The sequence below is a fragment of the Strigops habroptila genome, chromosome 13 (genome assembly GCF_004027225.2).
Source record: "Strigops habroptila isolate Jane chromosome 13, bStrHab1.2.pri, whole genome shotgun sequence".
NCBI lineage: Eukaryota > Metazoa > Chordata > Aves > Psittaciformes > Psittacidae > Strigops > Strigops habroptila.
In genome coordinates this window covers 9930003-9953263 of record NC_044289.2, presented here as the reverse complement: position 1 = coordinate 9953263, position 23261 = coordinate 9930003, and the positions used below count along the sequence as shown (strand labels likewise).

The window sequence follows — 23261 nt, the reverse complement described above, 5'->3', positions numbered from 1 at the left end:
GCTCGTTTTTTCATGTAGTTTATTGAAGGGCAGAGACCCTGCAGCCTGCTTTCACCAGGAGTACGGATCGCTGGTGGTAATCACGGGCCTTTCTCGTTTAGGGCTTGTTTTCAGTTGTTTTTGGGGTGGTTTTTAAACACACCTCACCCGCCGTCCTCCCTCCTCCTGCCCGCTGCTCTCCCCGGGGTCCATGTCTCCTTGCTTAATGAATAAAAGAGCCTTCGCCCTTCGGCCTTCCTCGCTTTCTGCCCTCCCATGCCGCACACCCGCCCCAGCCCGGTCCCTCCGGCCGCGGCCACCCCCTCGTACCCCGGCCCGGTCCCACCGCTCGCTCCAGGCCGGTCCCGGCGGCGCCCCAGCGGCTTCGAGGGGCGCCCCGGTGCCTTGTGGGAAGAGTCTGGCCATTGGTGGCGGGGAGGGCGTCAAGGATTGGCTCACAGCGGAGAGCGTCAGCGAAGGAGAGCTCGCTGATTAGTCCGTCGGCCGAGCGGTGTCACCGCCCTGCGTGATGCGGTCACGGTGCCGCCGCCGCGCCCTCTCACCGCGGTTTGAATGTGAAGCGCAGCCGGAGCTCTCGGAGCCGCCGTCGCCAGCGCCGGGGGGGAATCGCCAGGTGAGGCTGAGCCGCGCCGGCCGGCGATGCGGGCGGAGGCGTGGCCCCGCAGCGTGGCGGCCCGCATGGCCCGCAGCTGGCCGCCGCTCCGCTCTGCTCCGCGCTGGGCTCGGGCGCTGGGCCCGCGGCGCAGCGAGAGGCGCAGCTCACCATGCTGGGGTGCTTCGGCCCGCCTCCCTCAGCTCGCGATTGGCCCGCGTCCTCTGGCGCTGAGCGGTTTGCTCTCCTCATTGGCTCTCGCTGCTGCCAGTCTGGGGGCGACGGGGAGGGGGAGGGGAGCAAGTTAGTGTGAGGGCGGTCGGTGCTGCCCGGGGCTCCCCCAGCGCGGCTGCAGCCCGCCTTGTGCCGGGCCCGGCTGCGGGCGGACGGGCAGGGGTGCCCCGGGCCCGCCACGACGCGGGCCGCAGCCGTGCCGCCACCGCATGAGGTAGCGTAAGCGCCTCCGCGGGGCAGGCGCAGTCTGGCGGCGGTGGCGGGCGGGCAAGACGAGTGGCTGCGTCCCTCGGGTAAAGCGCCTGGCGGCCTCGGGCCGGGGAAGCGCCGGGGTGTGCGGGGCTGAGGCGGCAGGAGGGGCTGGGCCGCCCCGTGGGGAGCTGGAGCCGGGCTGAGGCCGGGCCTGGAGGGCTCCTCTCGCCTGGCTCTGTCCCCGGCGCCCGCCCCGCCTCACAGTGGCCTCGCCTCCGTCTGGGGGAGCGGCGAGAGCGGGCAGTGGCCGGAGAGGAGGTGGTGGTGGTGGTGGTGGGGGTTTGGTGGGTCCCCCCTGCCCTGCGGTGTGGTGAATTGGAAAGTGAGTGTTAGGATCCTCAATGCGGTGTAGAGAGAACCTTGCCCGCCAAATCTGGACCACGAACATCCGCGTAGATGGTGTTTGGCAAGTGTTGTGATGAGTGAATGCAAGAACAGAGTTGTGTGGAGTTCTTCACAAGGTGTGGAGGACAGCCGGGCTTTGGGGTTTTTTGTTTTCCATAGGTGGTCTGTCATTAATGTGACTGAAGGAGTTGATGCATTAAGCACATTTTATGGGTTTTAGTCTAGGGAGATGGTCCAAAAATACTCTTATTTCCTGTGGCCTTTTTGGGAGGCGTATGTCACAACATAGCAAAAGGCATTGTATCACTCTGGCAAGTGCCACCACGTTTTTGTAGTGGAAAACAAACCAAATGAAAGAATAGCTAGAGAAAGAGAAGGAAATGAGCAAGTAGGGAGCAGGTGAAAATATTTATCCTTTTGTGTGAAAGGTTGAGTGATGATTTCAAATCCTCCCATTTGGCCTTCAGAGTGATCTCACGGTCAGCTGGAGGTGTATGTTTTTCACATGGGCCCCCTGGGTCACACATGTGTGTGAGGTATTTGTAAAAGGCCATTGAGGGCTGTCATCTCTTTGAGTTTGGTTTCCCATTTGAGTCAAGATTCGTCTCCATAAACGATTTCTGCATGGGTTTGCATCTCAGCTGTACAAACTTCCCTGGAGCAGATAACTTACTTTTTCTTTTATTATGAAAGATTTAAGTATTCGTTTCAACATCACAGTAATGATGCATGAGGCCATTTTGTAGAACAGATGAGCCAGCTGTTACTGGTGCTCTTTGCTTATGCTGAACTTTATTGGGGTTTTGTTGCTTGATGTGACCTGGTGAACAGGACTACAGACAACTAAACCCCCAAAAGGTAAAGGGAGAGAAACATGGGAGACAGGACTCTTTAGGTAGATTTTTGACTTTTTGCAAAATATGTTGGTATTTGAATTGCTCGTTTAACATTCAGTTAATTTCAGGATGCTTTTGCTGATGCAGAAGCCATAGTTCAAATGAAAATTGTCATTAAAACTCACTGCCTTTGCAAGCATGCTTAAATAGAAACTGTATTTATTGCACTAATAATCAACATTAAACAAATCAAAAGTGGCACAGGCAAACTTCAGTCTGTTTTGCTAATTAGAAACTCCAGATTAAAAATGGAAATCTTTGCTTCCTCATTGCCTCTGTAGAGAGTGAACTGTGCTGCTGGTGGTAAGATTGGTGGGCAGATTGATGAGGATATCCTGAGCATGTCCATTAAAGCATGTCTTGCTGCTGGTTTAGTGTTACTGTAAGTTTAATTATTCCAGTTAAAGCTGTGAAGTAAATAGATCACTGAGGTTAGTGTGAGAATATGTGTGGGAGAGTTACTAGAGAGGAGTAATTTAGACTTATTGCACACAGTTATTCTGTAATAGGAATTGCAGTTTAAATTAACTCCCGCCCTGCTCTGAGTTAATTTTAGAGGGTGGACAAACCCTCTGGCTTTGCACAGTCTTTTGTCTCTTTATAAAAAATTAATTTTCTGTTAAGTGTTTTCTTTAATAATGAGTACTTAATTCTAAACAAGCCTTGACTCTCCAATACACTTTGAATTGTTCTATTTACAGTTATGTAGGGCAGGACTATTCAGCTTTTTCAACCAAGAATATGATTCTGTAGCTGACAGTAGTTCTCAAAAGCAAGCCCAAACTCCTGTTGTCCTGAAAGGGCAAGAGATCATCTTTGGCTGTACCTGGTTTGCTCTATTTGTGATCTTGTTCTAGGAGTTTGGTTTCAGTAAACTAGCAAATAGCAGTTACTTGTCATTGAAGAAATGGAATGTGTTCTGGTTTGTGCTTGGTGCCTGCTAACTGTTGTTTTAGTGCATGAGATGGGGAAGATAGGGCCATGCTTTATGAGGTGTGGTCAGAAAGAACTGATGTACATAGATGTAGCTTATAGGATAGATTTCCAGATCTGTATTTGTAACTAAACTACTTGTGGGTTTTAGGTTCTGCCAAAATGGAGCTGAGTGATGCCAATTTACAGACTTTAACTGAGTATCTAAAGAAAACACTAGATCCAGATCCTGCTATAAGGCGTCCTGGTAAGTGATTCTCATGACTGGCCAAACAAGGTTTGGTTTCTTTTTGCCTCTTCCAAGGTTTACTTCTACCAGGTTATGACCTTTAAAAACGGTGGGGAGGCAATATTTCCACATCCTGCTTTGAAGTGAGCTTTTGTTAATAGCAGATGCATTATAAAGAGCTTATTAGTAAAGAAGGTACCGTACCTCGTGTCAGACTTGCTCTGTGTTTCTGTTCTTGTGAAACTCTGGGGAAGTGTTGATGTATTGATTATTTTAAATAGACACTCGAGGAATCATAGGACTCCCATTAGAAAAATCAGTTCAGCTTTTGCTAACCTTCATATATTCCTCTTACAGCGGAAAAGTTTCTGGAGTCAGTTGAAGGAAACCAGAATTATCCATTGTTACTCTTAACGCTGCTGGAGAAATCACAGGAAAATGTCATCAAAGTTTGTGCATCTGTAACGTTCAAGAATTATATTAAAAGGAACTGGAGAATTGTAGGTATCCTAGCAAATAACTGTGCTAAGATTTAATAATCCTTTTAAGGTACAATAAGATATTCTACAGTAACCTTGAAGAATGTGTGTATGTCTGTAGTCTGAAAGAAAGTAGATCATGCAGAGAACAAACACAAGGTGTAATTTACAGATGAGGCACTAAAACCTGAACTATTGGAGTCCATTTTATTAAAAAGAACTAGAGCTGTGTGATAAAATGGTGAACAAATAATTTTCGCTAATATTATGTGTATATCTTGCAGAAGCAGAATATTTAAAGCTCATTTAACTAACAATAGTGTTATTTAAACTGAAATGATTGTGAAGTGTCTGTGTAGAGGAGCTGGCCAATTTGGCCTGTATCTATTGTTCTGGTGTTACAAAGATTTCAAGCCAGCCCTGCAGCTGAATGTGATGATATTAGTTTCTCTTTCATGTTAATGCTTCTGGGGCACAGAATAGTGTGGAACAGTTTATTTTGGTGGCCTTACCAGTTTAACACTTAGAAGTATTTGTAGACATCAAACAGAAGTATTGCTGCTTAATCCTTTTTTATCCTTTGTTTTGAAGAATTCAGAAACGTTTTTGACTCAGCTTTTAACATTCATGAAATCTAATTTGTGGTAGAAAGTGTTGTGTTTAAGAGCTCAGCTCCGTCAGCAATAAGAGGTTTTAATATTCTGTTCATGCTTTGTCTCACTGAAAGTACAGTTTGCATCTGGAAAATAGCAAATGTATAACTTTGCTTTATTGTGAGGAAACTGTTATTTTGTCATTACATCTTAGTTGGTACCTACTTACAGATTTGCAGGTGATTTCTCCCCTGCCCCTCATACCAACATTAGGAAGCTGTAGCAGTTCTAGAGCTGGTGATGTTTGATAAGATCAGCACATTCAGTCTGGCATGAAATTTCTAGAGCTTTGTCCCTGTAATCCTTTATTCTCAGTCATTTCCCCTAGATTGCATCTTTATCTGTAATACATTGTAAGTAGAAATAATGTTCTGTTATGGAAAAAATCTGTAAGTGGCTTCCTTCTTATGGATTGCTGATGCAATTCAGGATGAGATGTTTTGGAGTAGGTGGATACGCTATGCAGTAGGCGCATCCAGAGGGCTGTTATGATTGCTATGTGGCTTCAAGCACATTGTTTTGTCCAAAATTGAAGCTTTCATTTCAAGAGCAGCTGCATGAATATAAAACACAGCTGTAAGGCTGGCTTACCTAGATCACGTGGTTTAATTCAGCAGCCATGAACCTGACTAATACAAAGCCCAGTGGAAAAAAGAGTCTTACCTATTCAAGGGCTTCAATTTGGTAGAGCCTGGAGAGCCAGAGGGACAGGGCATTTCTGGGGAGAGAAAAGAGTTTGCTTTGTTTAAATTTATTTTTAAGGATGTACAGAACAGTCAGCTCTGTGCTGCCTCTCATGTCCTGCTAAAAGGTCTCATTTCTTTGAAAAATCTCATACAGAACTGCAGAGTAGGATTTGCTGTTGCTGATCTCTCCGCTTTCTCTGTCCTTGTCTATCAGAATACATAACAGTGAGCCTTGCCTCTCTGCTTGGAGCTTGCCTTGTACTCTTACTGCTGCCTTTCACATCATATGAACTTGTAAACCTTACGTTTTAAAGATCATCATCTTTTTGTGGTTTTTAATGTATATATAATTATTCTGTACATTCTTCTGATTCAGTGCAATGTGATAGAAGAGGAAAAGCAAGTTCTCTGTGTCTTGTTATAATTGCTTGTTTATATAATCATAGAATCGTTTAGGTTGGAAAAAACCTTTTAAGATCATTGAGTCCCACTGTTAATCTTGCACTGCCAAGTCCACCACTGAACCATGTCCCACATCTACGCATCATTTAAATATCTCCAGGGATGGGGACTCCACCACTTCCCTGGGCAGCCTATTCAATGATTGACAACCCTTTCAGTAAATAAATTTTTCCTAATATCCAATCTAAATATCTAAACCTTCCCTGGTGCAACTTGAGGCCATCTCCTCTTGTCCTATCGCTTGTTACTTGGGAGAAGAGACTGACCCGCACATTGTTAGCTGAAAGGATATTGTAGTTGTAGAGAGCAAGGTCTCCTCTCAGCCTCGTTTTCTCCAGGCTCAACAACCCCAGTTCCCTCAGCCACTCCTTACAGGGCTTGTGCTCCAGACCCTTCACCAGCTTCATTCCCTTTCTTTGGACATGCTCCAGCGCCTTAATGTCTTTCTTGTAGTGAGGGGCCTCAAACTGAACACAGTATCTGGGGTGCAGCTTCACCAGTGCTGAGTACAGGGGGACAGCCTCTTTTCTAGTCCTGCTGGCCACACTGTTGCTGATACAGGCTAGGATGCTATTGGCTTTCTTGGCCACCTGGGCACAAGCTGGGTCATATTTAGCTGACTGTTGACCAACATCTCCAGCTCCTTTTCTGCAAGGCAGCTTTCCAGCCACTCTTCCCAAGCCTGGAGCATTCCATGGCATTGTTGTGACCCAAGTGCAGGACCCAGCACCAAGCCTTGCTGAACCTCATACCATTGGCCCATGGATCCAGCCTGTCCAGATCTCTCTGCAGAGCTTTCCTGCCCTCCAGCAGATCAACACTCTTACCCAGCTTGGTGTTGTCTTCAAGCTGACTGAGGGTGCACTCGATCCTCTCATCCAGATCATTGATGAAGATATTAAACAGAACTGGCCCCAGCACTGGGCCCTGGGGAACACCACTTGTGACTGGTGTTAGAGCCAGAGCATAACTGGAAATTTTGAAATTGCTACATTATTTTTTAAGTTTACAGGAAGATGATGAAAGGGGGGTGACAAAGAGGGTAGTAGTGTCATCTGGTTTAAGGCATCTTAAGGTCATTGAATTGCTCTCTGGAGGCGCTTACCTCTTTTAATTGCTGGATAATTACGAGGTTTCTAAACTTCAGTGCTGTCATCACAAGTAATGTGGCTATCATGGCTGTCACTGGTTGGTGACAAGCCTCCTTATTTGATTTCCCTAGCAGGGACTGTAATTTACTACCACTTGGCACTACTGCCTGGTTGATACTTTGATTGGATAACTCTTAAAGTCAATGTTATGGTTTTGGTTGTGTAACTTGCATCTTCATGTACAGTTTCTAGAAAGCATGGCTTGAGGCAGCTTGCACAAAATAAATCTTCGATGTCAGCAGAAGTGAGGACAGAGATGTGATTTTGTGGTGGAAGAGGAGACTTGGTTAAACTTATGTATGTTAATGGCATATGCACCCACCCTTGCTTCTGCTGAATTGTTGATTTGAAAAGTTTCCATTAGAGAAGGAGAAAAAACTAGTTCAAAGTTTTACAGAAGGGTTTAATTCTTTCCAGCTTTTTTCAGGTACTACTGTTACAGATTCATTGTAGGCAATGTCTTAAACAGATCTTCTTTAACAATGTAATAGTTACATAAATCAGTATGAGCAGTTGGTTTCTGAAATGCTGATATTCACTCGTTGCCTGGAGTATACTGACTTGATTACTGGTTTAATTTCAGGTTGAGGATGAACCGAACAAAATATGTGAATCAGACAGGATAGCCATTAAAGCCAACATAGTGCCCTTGATGCTTAGCAGCCCAGAACAAATTCAAAAGCAGGTAATACGTCAATTCCTGGTTGTGTTCATGAGGCTTTTGAGTATTTTAAGCACGTCTGGAGGCTCTGATTATCAGCAGAGCTCAGTTCTCTTACCAATGAGGTCATCCTGATCCAAATAATTTGGTGTATATCGTAGCTACCTCTACCTGCTTTAATTTTATTTTTTAAAAAGGCAATCAAAATATAATCTTATAGCTAAATTCTGGTATTAGGCAGTTAAATACATCATTTGAGGTGAAAAGTAGTAGATATTTAACCCAGTGATTTTTGAATCTGACAAGAATAACAAGCATTTTCTCAGATATTTGCATCATCTTGCATGACTGCTGCATTTTTTGTTGTGAGTGACCCACTCTTTACATCATGTAATGGTTATGTTTCCTTTCCAGTTAAGTGATGCTATTAGTATTATTGGTCGGGAAGACTTTCCTCAGAAATGGCCAGACTTGCTGACAGAAATGGTGAACCGCTTTCAAAGTGGAGATTTCTATGTCATCAATGGGGTACTTCGCACTGCTCACTCCTTATTTAAAAGGTATTAGAAATAAGGGAGTTAGTATGTGGATTGTAAAATTGCTATTCAACTCTATATTTTTATCATTAGAATTTTGTAGATTTACAAAGTCTACAGTTGTGGCTTCTACTCGTACTGATTTTTTTAGTAAGATTTTAAGTGCTTGACAGATTTACACCTTGCATGGTCTTGAACTATATTGTTTAGTTCTTGTTTACTTGACAGTATTTGTTTCAAGGTTCAGCACTTGAATCATATGCAAGTTAATTTGGTATTGCATGTGAAGACTCTATTCTATTTTCTCATGTATTTCTCTTCCACTTCTCAGGTACCGCCATGAATTTAAGTCAAACGAATTATGGACAGAGATCAAACTTGTCCTTGATGGCTTTGCTTTGCCCTTGACAAATCTCTTTAAGGTATTTCTTGTTGAGTCATTTCTAAAACAAGTTTAAAGTTCTGAAATGCTTATTGTGAATGTCTGTAAAATGAGAACTTAGGAATGATTGCTTTGAAACTTTAATGAGGTTCAAACTATAAAGTAAGGGGAGGAAAAAGAACTGTGTTTTCTGGTTTAAAAAAGAAATAAAGTTACATGACACTTTTCAATGCACTTGTCAATGTGGTTTGTGTGTGTTACTTGACTGAATCTTATGTCTTTTTCCAGGCAACTATTGAACTTTGCAGCACACATGCAAATGATGCTAGTGCTTTGAAGGTTCTCTTTTCTTCCCTCATTCTAATTGCGAAGCTGTTCTACAGTTTAAATTTTCAGGTGAATTTTCTTGTTCTTCTAATAGTTCTCCTTTGACATCAGGAAGCTTTTATGCTTTTATTTATAGGAACCGTTTGAGGCAGCTTTTAAGGCCATGCTTTATCACAAAAATAACAGTTGACTGTCTGCATCAATGATGGAGTAAAGGCACAGTAAGGATGGGGTTAATTAACACATTAGCTTGGCCCTATCTGAACAAAAGTTCAAGAGAGTCTAAGCTGGTGTCATAGCAAGGAGGTGTTGTACAAGGAGTTCTCAGAGTATGAGCTGTGAAGGACAGAAGTCAAATGCCTGAGTTTGTACTCACTGTGCTCCTTTATAAATATGTCTGTACTGACATTAACTCAGTCATGTAGCTGAAAGTCAATTAAAAACTAGTAGCTCTGTAGCACTGTAACAGCAAGTAATTCTGGTAGCAGTGTGGGGTTTTTTGTTTTGAAACTGGATCTTAATTTCTAACATTATTAAATAAATGCACTATATGAAAAAAGGTAAAAAGCTACTTTGAGATGACATATATGTAGTGTCTCAACGTGAACATAAGCCTCTGAAGTGTGGTAATCATGCCTTGATTGCTTGGGCTGTTCTTCCATATTGGGCAAAAGAGCAAGCTGGAGTTAAAAGGGAGGCTTGTGCTTTCTTGCTCAGAGAATCAGAGGCAATAATGTTCCTTCTTTACAAAACTGTAGGCTGTTTGGGTGTGAGCAACTAGTTTATTTGGAAAAACTGTATTCCAAAGCCTCTGTCTGGAGGGATTTCATTTGGAAGGAGGAGGGAGAAGTGTTTTGTTTTGCAGACTGTTTTCCACACATTGTTGTCCCTCATTAGATCATAAGGTGGATACTTACTGCTTACAATGTAGGTATGTTATCTGAGGAATGCAATCAGAAATTAAAATGTAGATTTATGCTTTTCCTTCACAGGATCTTCCTGAGTTTTTTGAAGATAACATGGAAACGTGGATGACAAATTTTCACAGTCTTTTAACTTTAGATAATAAACTTTTGCAGACTGATGTAAGTACTGCATAAACCTCCTGGTTTGCTTCTGTGTAGTGCAGAGGGAGAACTTAGGTTTAACTCTGAATAATGCAATGTTTCCTTTGCTGGGTAAACAAAGGAATGGAACGATGATAAGGAGATGGGGTTTAAGAGAAGTTGCTCCGTTGTCTAAGAAATTTGCAGTCCAGTTCTTGAAGTTGTATCTCAGTTACAGGTATACACAGCTGTGCATGGAAAGCAAATTACACATACTCAGCAATGAGTAGATTATTTGAGGGACTTCTGCTGAAGTAACCTGATCTTTAGAGTCAGAGTGCTCAGGTTTTCTCTTATCTTTCAGGTATTTCAATGCACTATGTTTTAGAAAACAGGGTATCTTAACTTGAAACAGTTGAACATAGAAGGCATGACATCGTTAAGTACTTTAGTTTAGCGTTTTCTGTCTAGTTATAAGAAATAGTAATTTTACACGTGAAAGATGATACCAAGTCATCAAAGCTCAAATGAATTTCGTGCAAGCTTTCTCCATTTTAAATGTCTTCGAGATGCAGTACAATAGTTTGCCAGGTGGTGGAGACAAAGCAAGGCTGTAAGTTTCTTTACAGTAAAGAGGCGTGTTAAGTGTATCCTGTGCTACAGTTTCACAGTTGTTTTAGTCTAACGCTGCTGCTGAGAGCAGCTTTGTTGCTCTTTTCTCTGGTGTCTGTGGGCCATTTCCCAGCACAGACATTCATGCAGCTGTGTGCTGAACTGAGTCAGGAAGTGGTAGGCATTAAAACTGAAAGGTGGGGACTAGGGTGGTGGTTGGTTGTTCAGTGTTTTGGGGTTTTGTTTGTTTGTTTTGATACCAGCTCAGTTTCCCAATTCACTTTGCCTTGTGGTTCCATGGGCACCTGTGTTGGTATGGGGAAGGAGAGTACTTTACAACTACTCCCATTTGAAGCAGCAAGATACAGTGTTCTCTCAGCGTATTGTTTTCAGCGCCTTGTGTTGTCTTTTTTTCCTATTAGATTTGTAATTAATTTCATGTCAAACTGTATCAGGTCTAAATGGTTTAAAGTGCATAGTACTTTCATTAGAAATGTAGGTATGGTTTATAACTTGCAGTGCAGTTCCAGTACACATCAGCAAAATATAGTAATTGTAGGGACGTGAGAGGGATTTCTTTCACCTACTTAGAACATGGTAAAATTATAGTGTAAATACTTCCTTCAAATATGTTTATACTTTTATTATCTAAGTAGTGTTGAAGTTTGGATGTTTAAGTTGTTAGTTCTGTTTTATGTGAGGATGAAGAGGAAGCTGGATTACTGGAGCTCTTGAAATCACAAATTTGTGATAATGCTGCTCTATATGCTCAAAAATACGATGAAGAATTCCAGCCTTACCTGCCACGTTTTGTGACAGCAATCTGGAATCTGTTAGTCACAACAGGCCAGGAAGTGAAATATGACTTGGTAAGTTGTTGTAAACGGATTTTGTCAAGTTTAATAGCAAACTATAAATTGGTCAGCCATGCTAAAACTGTGTGTGTTCTGTTTGTGCTGTTCTAGCTGGTTAGTAATGCAATCCAGTTTCTGGCCTCTGTTTGTGAGAGACCCCATTACAAGCATCTGTTTGAAGACCAGAATACATTGACAAGCATCTGTGAAAAAGTTATTGTTCCCAATATGGAATTTAGAGGTAACTCTTTGAGACTTAAGTTTTCAAAGACACAAAAAAATCTAACTAATTATGATATGTTGCTTTGCTGGACTAAGAATTGAGGATTACCTCTTGTGTACTGTAATACGAGATTGAAAACCAAGATTCCGTAACTGATTGCTGTCCTATGTGCTTTGTAGAATTGTATGAATATATCTAGTAATTTTTCTGTCTTACTTTTCAATTTGAGATGCCAGTATAGGAAGTCTAGCTCATGTACCACCAGTAACTTTTCATGCTTAAAGTGAGTATCAAGGAGTGTAAATAGGTGTGGATATCAAGCCTACTAAATTGTAACATCTATTTATCCAAGTTTTGATGTGATCCCATTGATCCTAGTGTATAAAATGCTGTGAAAATGTATTGCAGTGATAAGAAGCTTTCCTCTTTCCTAAGTCTGTGAGTCAGGAAGCGTCTTTAAATACACTTAGTGTTGAATATGTCTTATCTTTTTTATCTGTGCTTTTCCTAATTTTTAAATCTGGAATGCATCAGCTCAAGAGTATGAAAGACTAATTTGTGAGGCAGCAGCAAGCTAAACAGGCTAGTCTTGATACTTCTGATTAATTTCTATTAGTGTTATAGAAAAGTACTTGGAAGAAATAGCAAGTTGATGATAATACACCTTTTTATCCTAAAAAACCACTAGACACTTCAGTACTTAAACTTCTCTGCATTTTATATTTTCAGCGGCTGATGAAGAAGCATTTGAAGATAATTCTGAAGAATATATAAGAAGGGATTTGGAAGGATCTGGTAATCCACAGATTTATACTAAGAATACTTGGTCTTTAAATATAGCTCTGAAGAGTTGAAGCAATTTACTGAAGCTTTTATAACTTATTTTTTAAATTGGGAAGGTTCCCTCCCCTCCTACAAGAGATTTTATCCAGGTTTTGATCAAGTCTGCTGTCAGGATTTCCCATCACAGTGTCTTTTTGTTTTGATCAGTGTTCCTATAGGGCTTTTTCCTTAATTGGATTGGTATGTCTCCTGCACTGCACACATTCTTATTTCAGCAAATATAGCCTGTAAGTCAACACGGAATAGTAGCCACAGTTGTGTGTTTAGTTCCTATGCATAGAGTTTTAAATAACGTGGAGAGACTGTGCCTGTATTTAGTAGTCTATCATGTTTAAACTGAAATTCTGACTGGTGTTGCATGCAAATCTGTGATCAAGCCAGCTGGACACCAGCCAGGCCTTGTACACAGGCACTGTGTTCAAACCAATACAGTAACCACCCTGAAAACACACTGCTCTGCTAACAGAGCTACTTGATCTTCTGAGTGTAGCTGTCTGGGCTTCAGCCAGGTCAGAGCACAAACGAACCCAATCTCGATCTGTGTGACAGTTCTGGATATGCTGTTCTGTGCTGCTAATAGTTTGCTGACTGACACTTTAATAATCTTCATGATGGATTTAAGAATCTGTTCTTACGAATAGATGTATGCGTGCAGGATTAGCTGCATTTTAGGTGTTCGTGAAGGTTTTATTTGTTAGCTACTTCTGCTCTTAAGAAAATTGAGGCAAGGAATATTTGTGTTCTCCAGAGCTTAATTTAGAAATGTCCTCTGCTGCATTTAAACTGACTTGCTTTATTTTCCTTCTCTCCCTTCTGTTAGTAAATTGTATTAAAGGCCATCTGACTTCTCCCTTCTCCCCCCCCTTTCTTGAAATAAGAAATTTTCACAGATTTTTATTTCTTTTTTTTTTCTTTTCAAAAATGCACTGGTTCAGTGTTGTGGGCCAGCAAAAAGCACCACTCAGCAGCTTGCTTATTCCCCACTCTGGTGCAGTGGGATTAGGGTGAGAATAAGATTAGTAAAAGTGAGAAGATTCCTGGATAAAGACAGTTTGAGTGAAAGAAAGAGGAAGAAAAAACAAGGGGGGAGTGAGGAAGTCAATGGCTCGCTGCCTCCTACAAGTAGACTGATGCCCAGCCTGCCCCTGAGCAATGGCTACCTACCCAAAAAAACATCCCTCCTCAGTTTTTATTGCTGAGCATGGTGTTACATGGCATGGAATAACCCTTTGGTCAGTTCAGATCAGCTGTCCAGGTTGTGTCCTCTTCCGACTCCTTGCCCTCCCCCAGCCTACTTGCTGGGAAGGCAGAGCAGGGAAAAAGAGAAAGCCTTGACACTGTGCAAGCGCTCTGTAGCAACAGCCAAAACACTGGGGTGTTATCAACAGTTTTAGTCGCCAGTACAAAACACAGCACCATATGGGCTGCTATGAGGAAAATTTAACTCCATCCCAACCAGACCCAGTACATTCTGGTGCGTAATTGTCATGCCCCTGCATGCCTACAGAAATGTTCTTTAGAGGGTAGTAAAACCTGTGAACACAGAGGCAGCATTGGGGGGGGTCCATTCCTCTCTTTGTTGTACATATAGTCCCTGTTATGACAGTAAGAAGACTTAATGTCTTATATATCAGTGTGGAGGATTGCAATAATAAACATAAGGTGTGGCTGTAACTTGAGAATCTGTATACTGTTTATTATTATTATTGTTATGTTTATTAATATGAAAAGCTGTGTATTTCTTATATCCAAAGAATCTTTGGTTCTCATGCAGATATTGACACCAGGCGCAGAGCAGCTTGTGATCTGGTCAGAGGCTTGTGCAGATTTTTTGAAGGACCTGTGACAGGGATTTTTTCTGGATATGTTAATTCTATGCTGCAAGAATATGCAAAGAATCCATCTGTTAACTGGAAGCACAAAGATGCAGCTATTTACCTTGTTACGTCTTTGGCATCCAAAGCTCAAACACAGAAGGTACCTTCACATTCTATTCATTTTAATCCATATTCAAATACTACAGTGTGCATGAGGACTGTGATTTGTTTTATGCTGTTTCAGAATGGGAGTAACTGTGTTTCTAGTAGTTTAATGTTGATAAGACTGAAAGTTGCCCATTATACAATCTTATTACAGTTGTTAATTTGTTGGTGTCTGATCTTCAGATCGATTGGGCAAAGTTAACAATCATTTGTGACCATTTGGTGGGTCTTATTAGCATGTATGAAGCAGCTATACAATGCAGCACAATTAGCTTGGGTCTAGAATCTCTGAGCTTTTACATGGTACTGAGCCAGAGTTTGCAAGCCATGGATGGCCAAATTTAGCTTTACAGGAGATGATCAGAAGTGTTAAGCAGACTAGAAGGAAAGTAAGTGACTCTTAGAGTTCTTGTCATGATGTTTCCTGTTATTTGAGTGTTTATGATTTGGAAATGGCATGTGAATGCTAATGGTGTCTGGAAATGGATCTCACTACTTGTTTGGGAGAACGTAACTAATAGGCTGGATACATTGAAAAGCCACACCTGAGCTGAACTGTATTTGGAAATAGTAGCATTGTATCAAATACCTTACAGGACAGATCTTAATACACCTGTAAATCATAGAAATATAGAATGGTTTGGGTTGGAAGGGACCTTAAAGCTTATCCAGGTCCAACCCCCTGCCACTGGCAGGGACACCTTCCACTAGAGCAGGTTGCTCCAAGCCCCTGTGTCCAACCTGGCCTTGAACACTGCCAGGGATGGGGCAGCCACAGCTTCTCTGGGCACCCTGTGCCAGCGCCTCAGCACCCTCACAGGGAAGAACTTCTTCCTGTGAAAATCTCCCCTCTGTCAGTTTAAACCATTCCCCCTTGTCCTGTCCCTACGGGCCCTTGTAAAAAGTCCCTCTCCAGCTTTCTTGTCATTCCCTTTGGGCACTGGAAGCTGCTCTAAGGTCTCCTTGGAGCCTTTCTTCTCCAGGCTGAACAAGCCCAGCTCTCTCAGCCTGTCTCCATAGGAGATATGCTCTAGCCCTCAGAGCATCAAATAATACCAAATAAAATAAATATTTTAAATGTTATTACAGTTCAAATCTTAGTGGCTTTACAAGACAGATTTGAGGCAAACATAGTAAAACTTGTTACACTGCATTGTTATGCAGTTTTGCTGAAGGTTATCAGTCTTGAAACTGTCGTTACATACCACTGCACAGCAGTTGCCAGTAATAGTGCTGCGTACTGGCAACCGGAGTCTCCCAGCAATTAGTGAACTGCTAACTTGGACAACTTTCATTTTCTGTGGTATTTAGTGGCAAACATGAGATAACATCACTTAGAACACTTGATTGATAAATATCCATCCGAAAACCCTGTTTTAAAAATTAGTTGCATTTTCTGTCAGAGCAAACTAAGTAGTCATTGTTTTGTGGCTGTAATTCAGAATTGGAGTTGGACTCCTAAATTTTCCCGTGTTAAAAGGCCTATCTTAAAAAGAAGTATCAAGTTAATAAGATGCCGATATTTTCTACCTAAAATTTTGGTTGATTATTGCTATGTTAAGTGCTGCTGTTCCTCAGTTCAGAGCTGATAACCTCAAACCTCAGTAGTGCTATAGCTGAAACCTAGACATTAAAAACAGTAAGAAAAAGAAATTGGATGGCTCTCTGCCATAGGTGCAATTTGAATGAGCTCATCATGTGCGTGCACACTTTAGAATGCTTTTATTAAAAACACATAAAAAGGAGTAGGAAACCTAGCTGAATGTCAACATCTAAAACCAGAGTTGGTTTGTTTTTTGCTTTTCTAGCATGGAATAACACAAGCCAACGAACTTGTAAATCTGACAGAATTCTTTGTGAATCACATTCAACCTGACTTAAAGTCTGCAAGTGGTAAGTTTATGTTAATTTTGGTATGGCATTTTTTATGATACAGCTACAGTCTTGACAGTGACCATTGTTTCTTGAGGCTCAAGATCTCATATCAGCATAATCTGAGACAGAAGGCTGTGTCACCTGGCACACAGATGTAATTCAGATTTGCTTGGTGAGCAATGAATGAGCTTTCAAACAAAGGTGGATTGCCACATGCTATCTTCAAGATCAGAGCATGCACACACATGGTTGCTATTAGCTACACGTTTAAACTAATTGAATCAAAGTGATTTGATTTCTGTATCAGAGACTATGGCAAACTTCTGTGCTAAACAAAACCCTGAGAAGTTAAAATACTGAAGTTTAGGTCGTAGCTTGTATCAGCCCATATTGATGAGATTATGGATGTCTAGATTTAAGCCACATGATTTATTTTATGCTTCAGCAATTATCATATTTGGAATGTAGTGGGTTGTCTTGGAGTATGTAATAGGAGGCTGTTAAAATGGGAGCCAGAAGGGGAAATGTCATGTGAGAGTGTTGGACTGTACGCTTACTGTTACTAGGGCATGGTTTGTACCTAAAGCTGAGACTTTGCCTAACAGCGCCCATGCAGAAATGCTGAAACTAAGCAACGTTGAAAAACACTGTGTGTATTACTTTTTAGGGGAAAAATCATGCCTTAATGTCACCTCTATATATAGTTTATGTTCAGTAGTCACATATATATGAAAGTATCAACAAAATTTTCATTTTTTTCTATTGCAGTGAATGAATTCCCTGTGCTAAAAGCAGATGGTATCAAATATATCATGATTTTTAGAAACCAAGTAAGTTTCTCCTTTACTCTTATGATAAAAACATATTGTAGTTTGTTACTTTATACTTGCCAAGCCTAATTTATCTTACTTGGCCATATGTTAACTCAACAGGTGTTTGATAGTCATATATAACACTTCAAGATGCATTTTTAGTTTTGAAAGTGAATGATATTGTTATAAATATCCAATTAACATGTAGTCTATATGCTGTCCATATGCTGTGGGAGCACTGAACATCTTAGCATGCTTAGTTCTGTGACACTCAGACTTTTCCAAGTGAATGTTAGTCTAAATATACTTGATTGCTCGTATCATTGCAGGAGTTGTTAAAGAGAGTACAGCAACTTTGTGCTTTACCATTTGTGAGATGCAGTAAGAAAATTTAATATTAGTTCTAAATGGTAGATCACCTTTTTTCATCTCTTATGAAATATCTGTGGATTGGGGTGGGGTTTTTTTAAGCTTGCTATTTTTTTTAATTGCTTGTTAAGACAAAGTAAAAAAAGAAATATACATTTGGAATATATGCACTTACTGTTGAACAAATGTAACATTGATGTTCAGGGAAAATATACAAGCATTGACAGAAATAGGTACCTCTTGGTTGTCAAGGTGCGATTTAGCAACTGGAGGAGCCTTCTAAGGTTTCTTCCTCTGCCAAGCTTTCAGTTTGTAGCTGATGAGCTCAGTGTGGTTATGCTCTAGTGTTGAACCATCTGTATTTTTATGTAACATATGTATAATTTGTTGCTACATTTTTGTAGGTACCTAAAGAACAACTGTTGGTATCTATTCCTCTCTTAATCAATCATCTTCAAGCAGAAAGTATTGTGGTCCATACTTACGCAGCCCATGCTCTTGAAAGACTGTTTACCATGAGGGGGACAAATAATACCACCCTGTAAGTTTTCAAGCAGAAATAAATTCATTGCTGCATAGGTTTTGTCCATTAAGAACAGAGAAATATCTGCAGGGGATCTTTTATTTCTTAGTATTACAATATTGTAAAATGCTTGAAGTTTGTGAATATCTTTCATCAGTAAAGAGCTGTGTTTTACTTAACAGCATTACAGCTGCAGAAATGGCACCATTTGTGGAAGTGCTATTAACAAACCTTTTCAAAGCGCTCACACTTCCTGGCTCATCTGAAAATGAATACATTATGAAAGGTAAATGCTTTGTGTTCTGCAATATAAGAGTAACTTTTGTTAACTTGAGGTAAAGGCTTACAGTTACGGGCTGCTGAAATTTTTGCTTGAAAAAACTTAATTTATATAAACATGCTAAAGAGGTTTGTGCAGCCTACAGTTATTTACCAGCCTGTATTAAGTCATCTTTGACTGAATTTATGGTACCAAGGTGAAACACTAAACATAACAGTATTGTGACAAATTATTTCTCAAATGGTATTCTCTGTAGTTAGGACAGCTACCTGAGCAGCATCAGTAGGAGATCCAAGTGAGTTATGGCTAATAGTATGCCAAGATTTGAGACTAGCCCTAGACAAATGATGGTCTTTGCAAAGTCGGTTAATCTTCTGTGCTCTGTCTGTAGAATGGAGATAATGAGGTTCTGCTTTATCCTTTATCATGCTTATAGATTGATTGTTCTTGCAGCAAGTGCTCTTTTTTTATTGTACCTAATTCCTTGGGATTCGATTTAATAGTAAAAGGTAAAGGATTTAGGCATATGATGGATGGCAGAAGTATATGTTTGTCTTCAGAAGATAATAGTTTCGATTTATTTGCAGCCATCATGAGGAGTTTTTCTCTGCTACAGGAAACCATAATTCCATACATCCCTTCTGTCATCACACAGCTTACACAGAAACTGCTGGCTGTCAGTAAGGTAAAGAAACAGGCTGAGCAAAGTGTTCACTTCTTACCTTTCAGAGCAGTCTTTCTACAGACTTATGTATACCTTGTTGCTTGTGTTCTCTTAGAATGCTGTTCAATATTTTTTGGCTAAAATAAGTTAAAACAGCCTTTCAGTGAAGTATTGTCTTGCTTCTGGGGCATACTTTCAAATCATTCTCCCTTGCTCTCATCTGAAATTTGGAAACGGCATATGAAATCTTTTTGTAGTACTAGCTTGTTCTAGTATGGATGTTTGCTTGTGCAGAGGCCACCTTTACAATGATCTCACAGTCATTCTCACAGCTCCTTTTTCCTTTGTCCATGAAGCTTCTGAGCTGAATATTAAATGTAGGTACTGAAATGTGGCATTAAATTAAATAAATTGCCCTCTTACTTTTGGTGGGTAAAATTCTTAGTTTAGTTTTTTGTTCAGACTGGACTCATAGCCTTCGATGTTGACATTAGGGAATGCTTTAGAATACCTTTATCAACTATCCAGAAACCTTCTACTATGTATAGATTAAACTTCACTGCAGCATATAAGAAGTGTTCAACAAAGGTTTGACTAGACACAGGATTAAAAAATAATTTTTTAGGTTTTGTGTTACTTTAAGTGTTTGCTAGTTTATGTAGAGCTTCTGAAAAACATTTGTTGTCTTGAAAATATTTATAAAACCACCCTTCTTTTATGCTTTAAAGGTTTTTATGTTTGCTTTTATGAAATTAATGTCATTAGCATATTAATAAGTCATAAATATCCTTATTCTTAATGGCTAACTTAGAATTCAGTTGAAATAAAAAATGTGTTTTGTGAAATAAGTGACTTGGCTGCAAGTTTGGGTCAATTATCTCTTTATGACTTGTTTTTAGAATCCAAGCAAACCTCACTTTAACCATTACATGTTTGAGTCAATATGCTTGTCGATAAGGATAACATGCAAAGCAAACCCTGATGCAGTTGGAAGCTTTGAAGAGGCTTTGTTTATGGTGTTCACTGAGATACTACAGAATGATGTGCAAGGTAAATTAAAATCAGTAAGTGCTTGTGCTCTCTCTCTCTACTATAATTGATTGCTATGATTTACCTCATGGCAGATTTTCTGTAACACAGGAAATTCAAGTGAGAACACAGCATGTTCACAGCCACTTCTAGGAAGCATCTGGGTTGTTCTGTAGAGTACATCAACTGTATTAACTTCTTCTTAAAACAAACTACTTTAAAAATACTTAACGATCACTACTCCAAAGCCTTTTATTATTCTTAATTATATTGCCTTATTTCTAGTAGTTTGTTTTCCATGTTCTGAAACATTAACAAATAGAGGAAATAGAAATTGTATATATACAATGTTTGCATATTTTGGGAATAATTATATTTGGGAAGTGATACATTTCTCCAGGGTTTTATTTGTTGAAATCTTTGTATTAATATCATAAAACTATAGGTTCAGTCAATAGATCTGTGGTTCCCAGGACTTGGCAGTGACTTCTTTGCTGAATTTGTAAATGTCATAATTTCTTTTCCAGAGTTCATTCCATATGTGTTTCAAGTGATGTCCCTACTTCTAGAAATGCATAAAAATGAAATCCCATCATCCTATATGGCATTGTTTCCTCATCTACTTCAGCCAGTATTATGGGAAAGGACAGGAAACATTCCTCCTTTGGTCCGGCTCCTGCAGGCTTATTTAGAGCGGGGTGCCAATACAATAGCAAGTGCTGCTGCTGACAAAATTGTAAGTTGGACTGACTTAGTCACATGTTGATTTAAGATTTAGAATTATGAGGAACTATTTCCTTTAGTGAATAGCTGGATTTGTGCAGAATTTGTACTTGTACTTTAAATGAATGGTGCTTACATGGAAAGACAAAAACCACAATGCATGCAGACTTTTTTTGGATGCTTTTTCCTTATGTGGATGAGGTAAATCCTGGACTGTCATGCTTTTGCCAATTAAGATGTAATATTCCTGCACTTGGTTTTTGCAAGCAGGTAAGTTTCCACAATTTTCCCACCTCATTTGCCTCATGTTGAACACTGTGTATTGGGAAAGCTCGTAGAGGTTCTGTTCAGAACAGTCTTGAGTGAGTGAGGAGGAACCAAAATTTGGGAGATCTGAGGATTAGTGAATTCAGTGGGAGATTTATTCTGCGTACTTAACTTCTGTTATTTCTGCTGCATGATCTGCTATAGTCAGACTTGATTAGACCATGACATTGATGAAGCAGACATGCGTGTTCAAATTGGCTTTGGTGTTCATTTGATCAAGGTTAATCTTAATGCTGAAAGCAGCATCACTTGGTCCTATAGAAATCTGCCGCCCACGTCCTTAACTGCAGGAACAGAATCCCGGTTTAGGTTATGAAAGCTTTTGCCTTGGTGTATGCCTTAGATGGTAAAAGCCAACTTTCTGGAAGGTCACATATAAAGAACTGTTGCATAGAGTTTTATATTTGCTTTGCTTACAGCCTGGATTGTTAGGTGTATTCCAGAAGTTGATTGCCTCTAAAGCTAACGACCATCAAGGATTCTATCTCCTAAACAGTATCATAGAGCATATGCCTCCGTAAGTATGAGTTGAAGTTACATTCAGAACTAATTTCTGTAGAGTTTAATATTTGGTATGTTTGTACACTTCATATTTAATGTTTAACAACTGAAAAATGGTACATCAGTAAAATAGATTTGTTCAGTTGTATACATTTTCTGTGAAGTGACATTAGTAAAATCCTGGTATGGATTGAATAACTATTCTTTTACATTTCCAGTGAATCAGTTGACCAGTACAGGAAACAAATCTTCATTCTACTATTCCAAAGACTTCAAAATTCCAAAACAACAAAATTTATTAAAAGTAAGTTCCTCGCTATATAAATAGCTTCAACAGTTTTGAACGTGCCGCTGTACTCGATAAGTATCCTGTTGTGTTCTGTGACTGTGCAGGTGGAGGGATACTAGTGACTCTTAACATCAATGACTTGGTTCGACTTGTGTAATCAAGGCTGGCATATAGGGCAGTTGCCACAGGACGTGACACTTATTTCATGAAAACTGAAGGAATGGAACTAAAATACAGAAAAAGGCTTCTGTATTCCTCTTACTTTCTTACTCTTTGATATCATCAATTATCTGGAAGTGTCTCCATTTTAATCTTCCACTAATACCAGCAAACTCACACAACACAGTAGTATTGACCACACTTCCTTTGTTATGTATAGTTGTGTGCTATTATTGTTAAATATTTTATCCTTTTGTGTCATCTTGCCTTCATATTACTTAAGTTATTGATAAGATTTTATGGTAAACTAGCAAAGCTGTGATGAATGATTGAAATATATATACTGATTATTCCTGCTCTAACAAGAGAACTATTGTCATACTGATTAATGTAATGATACTATCACTACACAAATTGTGCAATGTCTATTACTTAATCCTATTACTTAATGCCACCTGATAGCAGCAAGAACGATAGGATTGCTTCTAATGGTCTTCCACAAACAGAATTTAAGTGGTGCTATTATTGCATTGCATCTGTGCTCTGGTACAAAGGCCAACCAAAGCAATTCACAACTGATCTGAAAAATTGCATTGCATTATGGTTTTGGCTGAAAGTATTGAAGAGTTCTTTTGGTCAAAATTGTAAATGGCTTTTCTAATGCTTTATAATGGCTCTAAGGGGAAAAAAGACTGAATCTTGACTTAGTTGCCTTACAGTATGTGAGGAGATCAGCAGTTTTTAGGCAGACTTCAAAGTAGCAAGTTAATGTACTTCACTGAACATTTATAAAGACTGCTGTTTCTATCCCCTTGAAAAACTTGTTAGAGTGTATTTTGCTGCTTGCTCTGAAGCTGTTCTTTTGCTTTTATGTTGAGTTTTAATTTGACCTTTCTCTTGTTACAGGTTTCCTAGTCTTCATTAACTTATACTGCATAAAATACGGGGCATTGGCTCTGCAGGAGATATTTGATGGCATACAGCCAAAGTTAGTATGGTTGTTTTTTTAATTTAAGTCTGCTGTGTAATTTTTATCTGTTAAAGTAGGAAATAGTTCTCAGATGAAATTGCAAACTGCATGTCACTGATTTGACTGGCCAAGTGCTGCTTCCAATGTGGTTGTCTTGCAGTTTTTCTTTCTGATTTGCTGCCCACAGTTCCTCATTGATAGTTCAAGATATTAATCTCGTAAGCAAGTCACAAAAAGCAAAGAGTGATGTTTCTATTCCTTTCCCTTTGTGAAAAGTTTGTACGCTCGAATTTCTACTAGGCATCCACTGCAGCAGGGCAGCATCTTAACAAGTGATCTGGTGTTCCCTTTTCCCTAGTGAT

At 40.0% G+C, this 23261-nt stretch overlaps 1 protein-coding gene across 4 annotated transcripts in view; it reads left to right on the top strand.

Annotated features, from left to right (window-relative positions):
- Window positions 1-23261, top strand: part of CSE1L (chromosome segregation 1 like) — a 36154-nt gene that overhangs the window by 5240 nt on the left and 7653 nt on the right. The window contains exons 1-22 of one of the 4 annotated variants that reach the window (XM_030503494.1): window positions 495-613; window positions 3404-3499; window positions 3839-3981; window positions 7496-7597; window positions 7988-8133; window positions 8441-8531; window positions 8780-8887; window positions 9811-9903; window positions 11178-11345; window positions 11442-11571; window positions 12283-12348; window positions 14171-14373; window positions 16187-16271; window positions 17022-17083; window positions 17839-17975; window positions 18140-18243; window positions 18825-18922; window positions 19801-19951; window positions 20458-20666; window positions 21400-21497; window positions 21700-21785; window positions 22836-22917. In XM_030503494.1, coding sequence (XP_030359354.1) covers window positions 3415-3499; window positions 3839-3981; window positions 7496-7597; window positions 7988-8133; window positions 8441-8531; window positions 8780-8887; window positions 9811-9903; window positions 11178-11345; window positions 11442-11571; window positions 12283-12348; window positions 14171-14373; window positions 16187-16271; window positions 17022-17083; window positions 17839-17975; window positions 18140-18243; window positions 18825-18922; window positions 19801-19951; window positions 20458-20666; window positions 21400-21497; window positions 21700-21785; window positions 22836-22917 — 2447 coding nt within the window. In that variant the 5' untranslated portion in view covers window positions 495-613; window positions 3404-3414. Of the gene's footprint in view, window positions 1-494; window positions 614-1048; window positions 1142-3403; window positions 3500-3838; window positions 3982-7495; window positions 7598-7987; window positions 8134-8440; window positions 8532-8779; window positions 8888-9810; window positions 9904-11177; window positions 11346-11441; window positions 11572-12282; window positions 12349-14170; window positions 14374-16186; window positions 16272-17021; window positions 17084-17838; window positions 17976-18139; window positions 18244-18824; window positions 18923-19800; window positions 19952-20457; window positions 20667-21399; window positions 21498-21699; window positions 21786-22835; window positions 22918-23261 lie in introns of those variants that run through there. The other 3 variants (XM_030503498.1, XM_030503497.1, XM_030503495.1) reach the window with 3 other exon arrangements.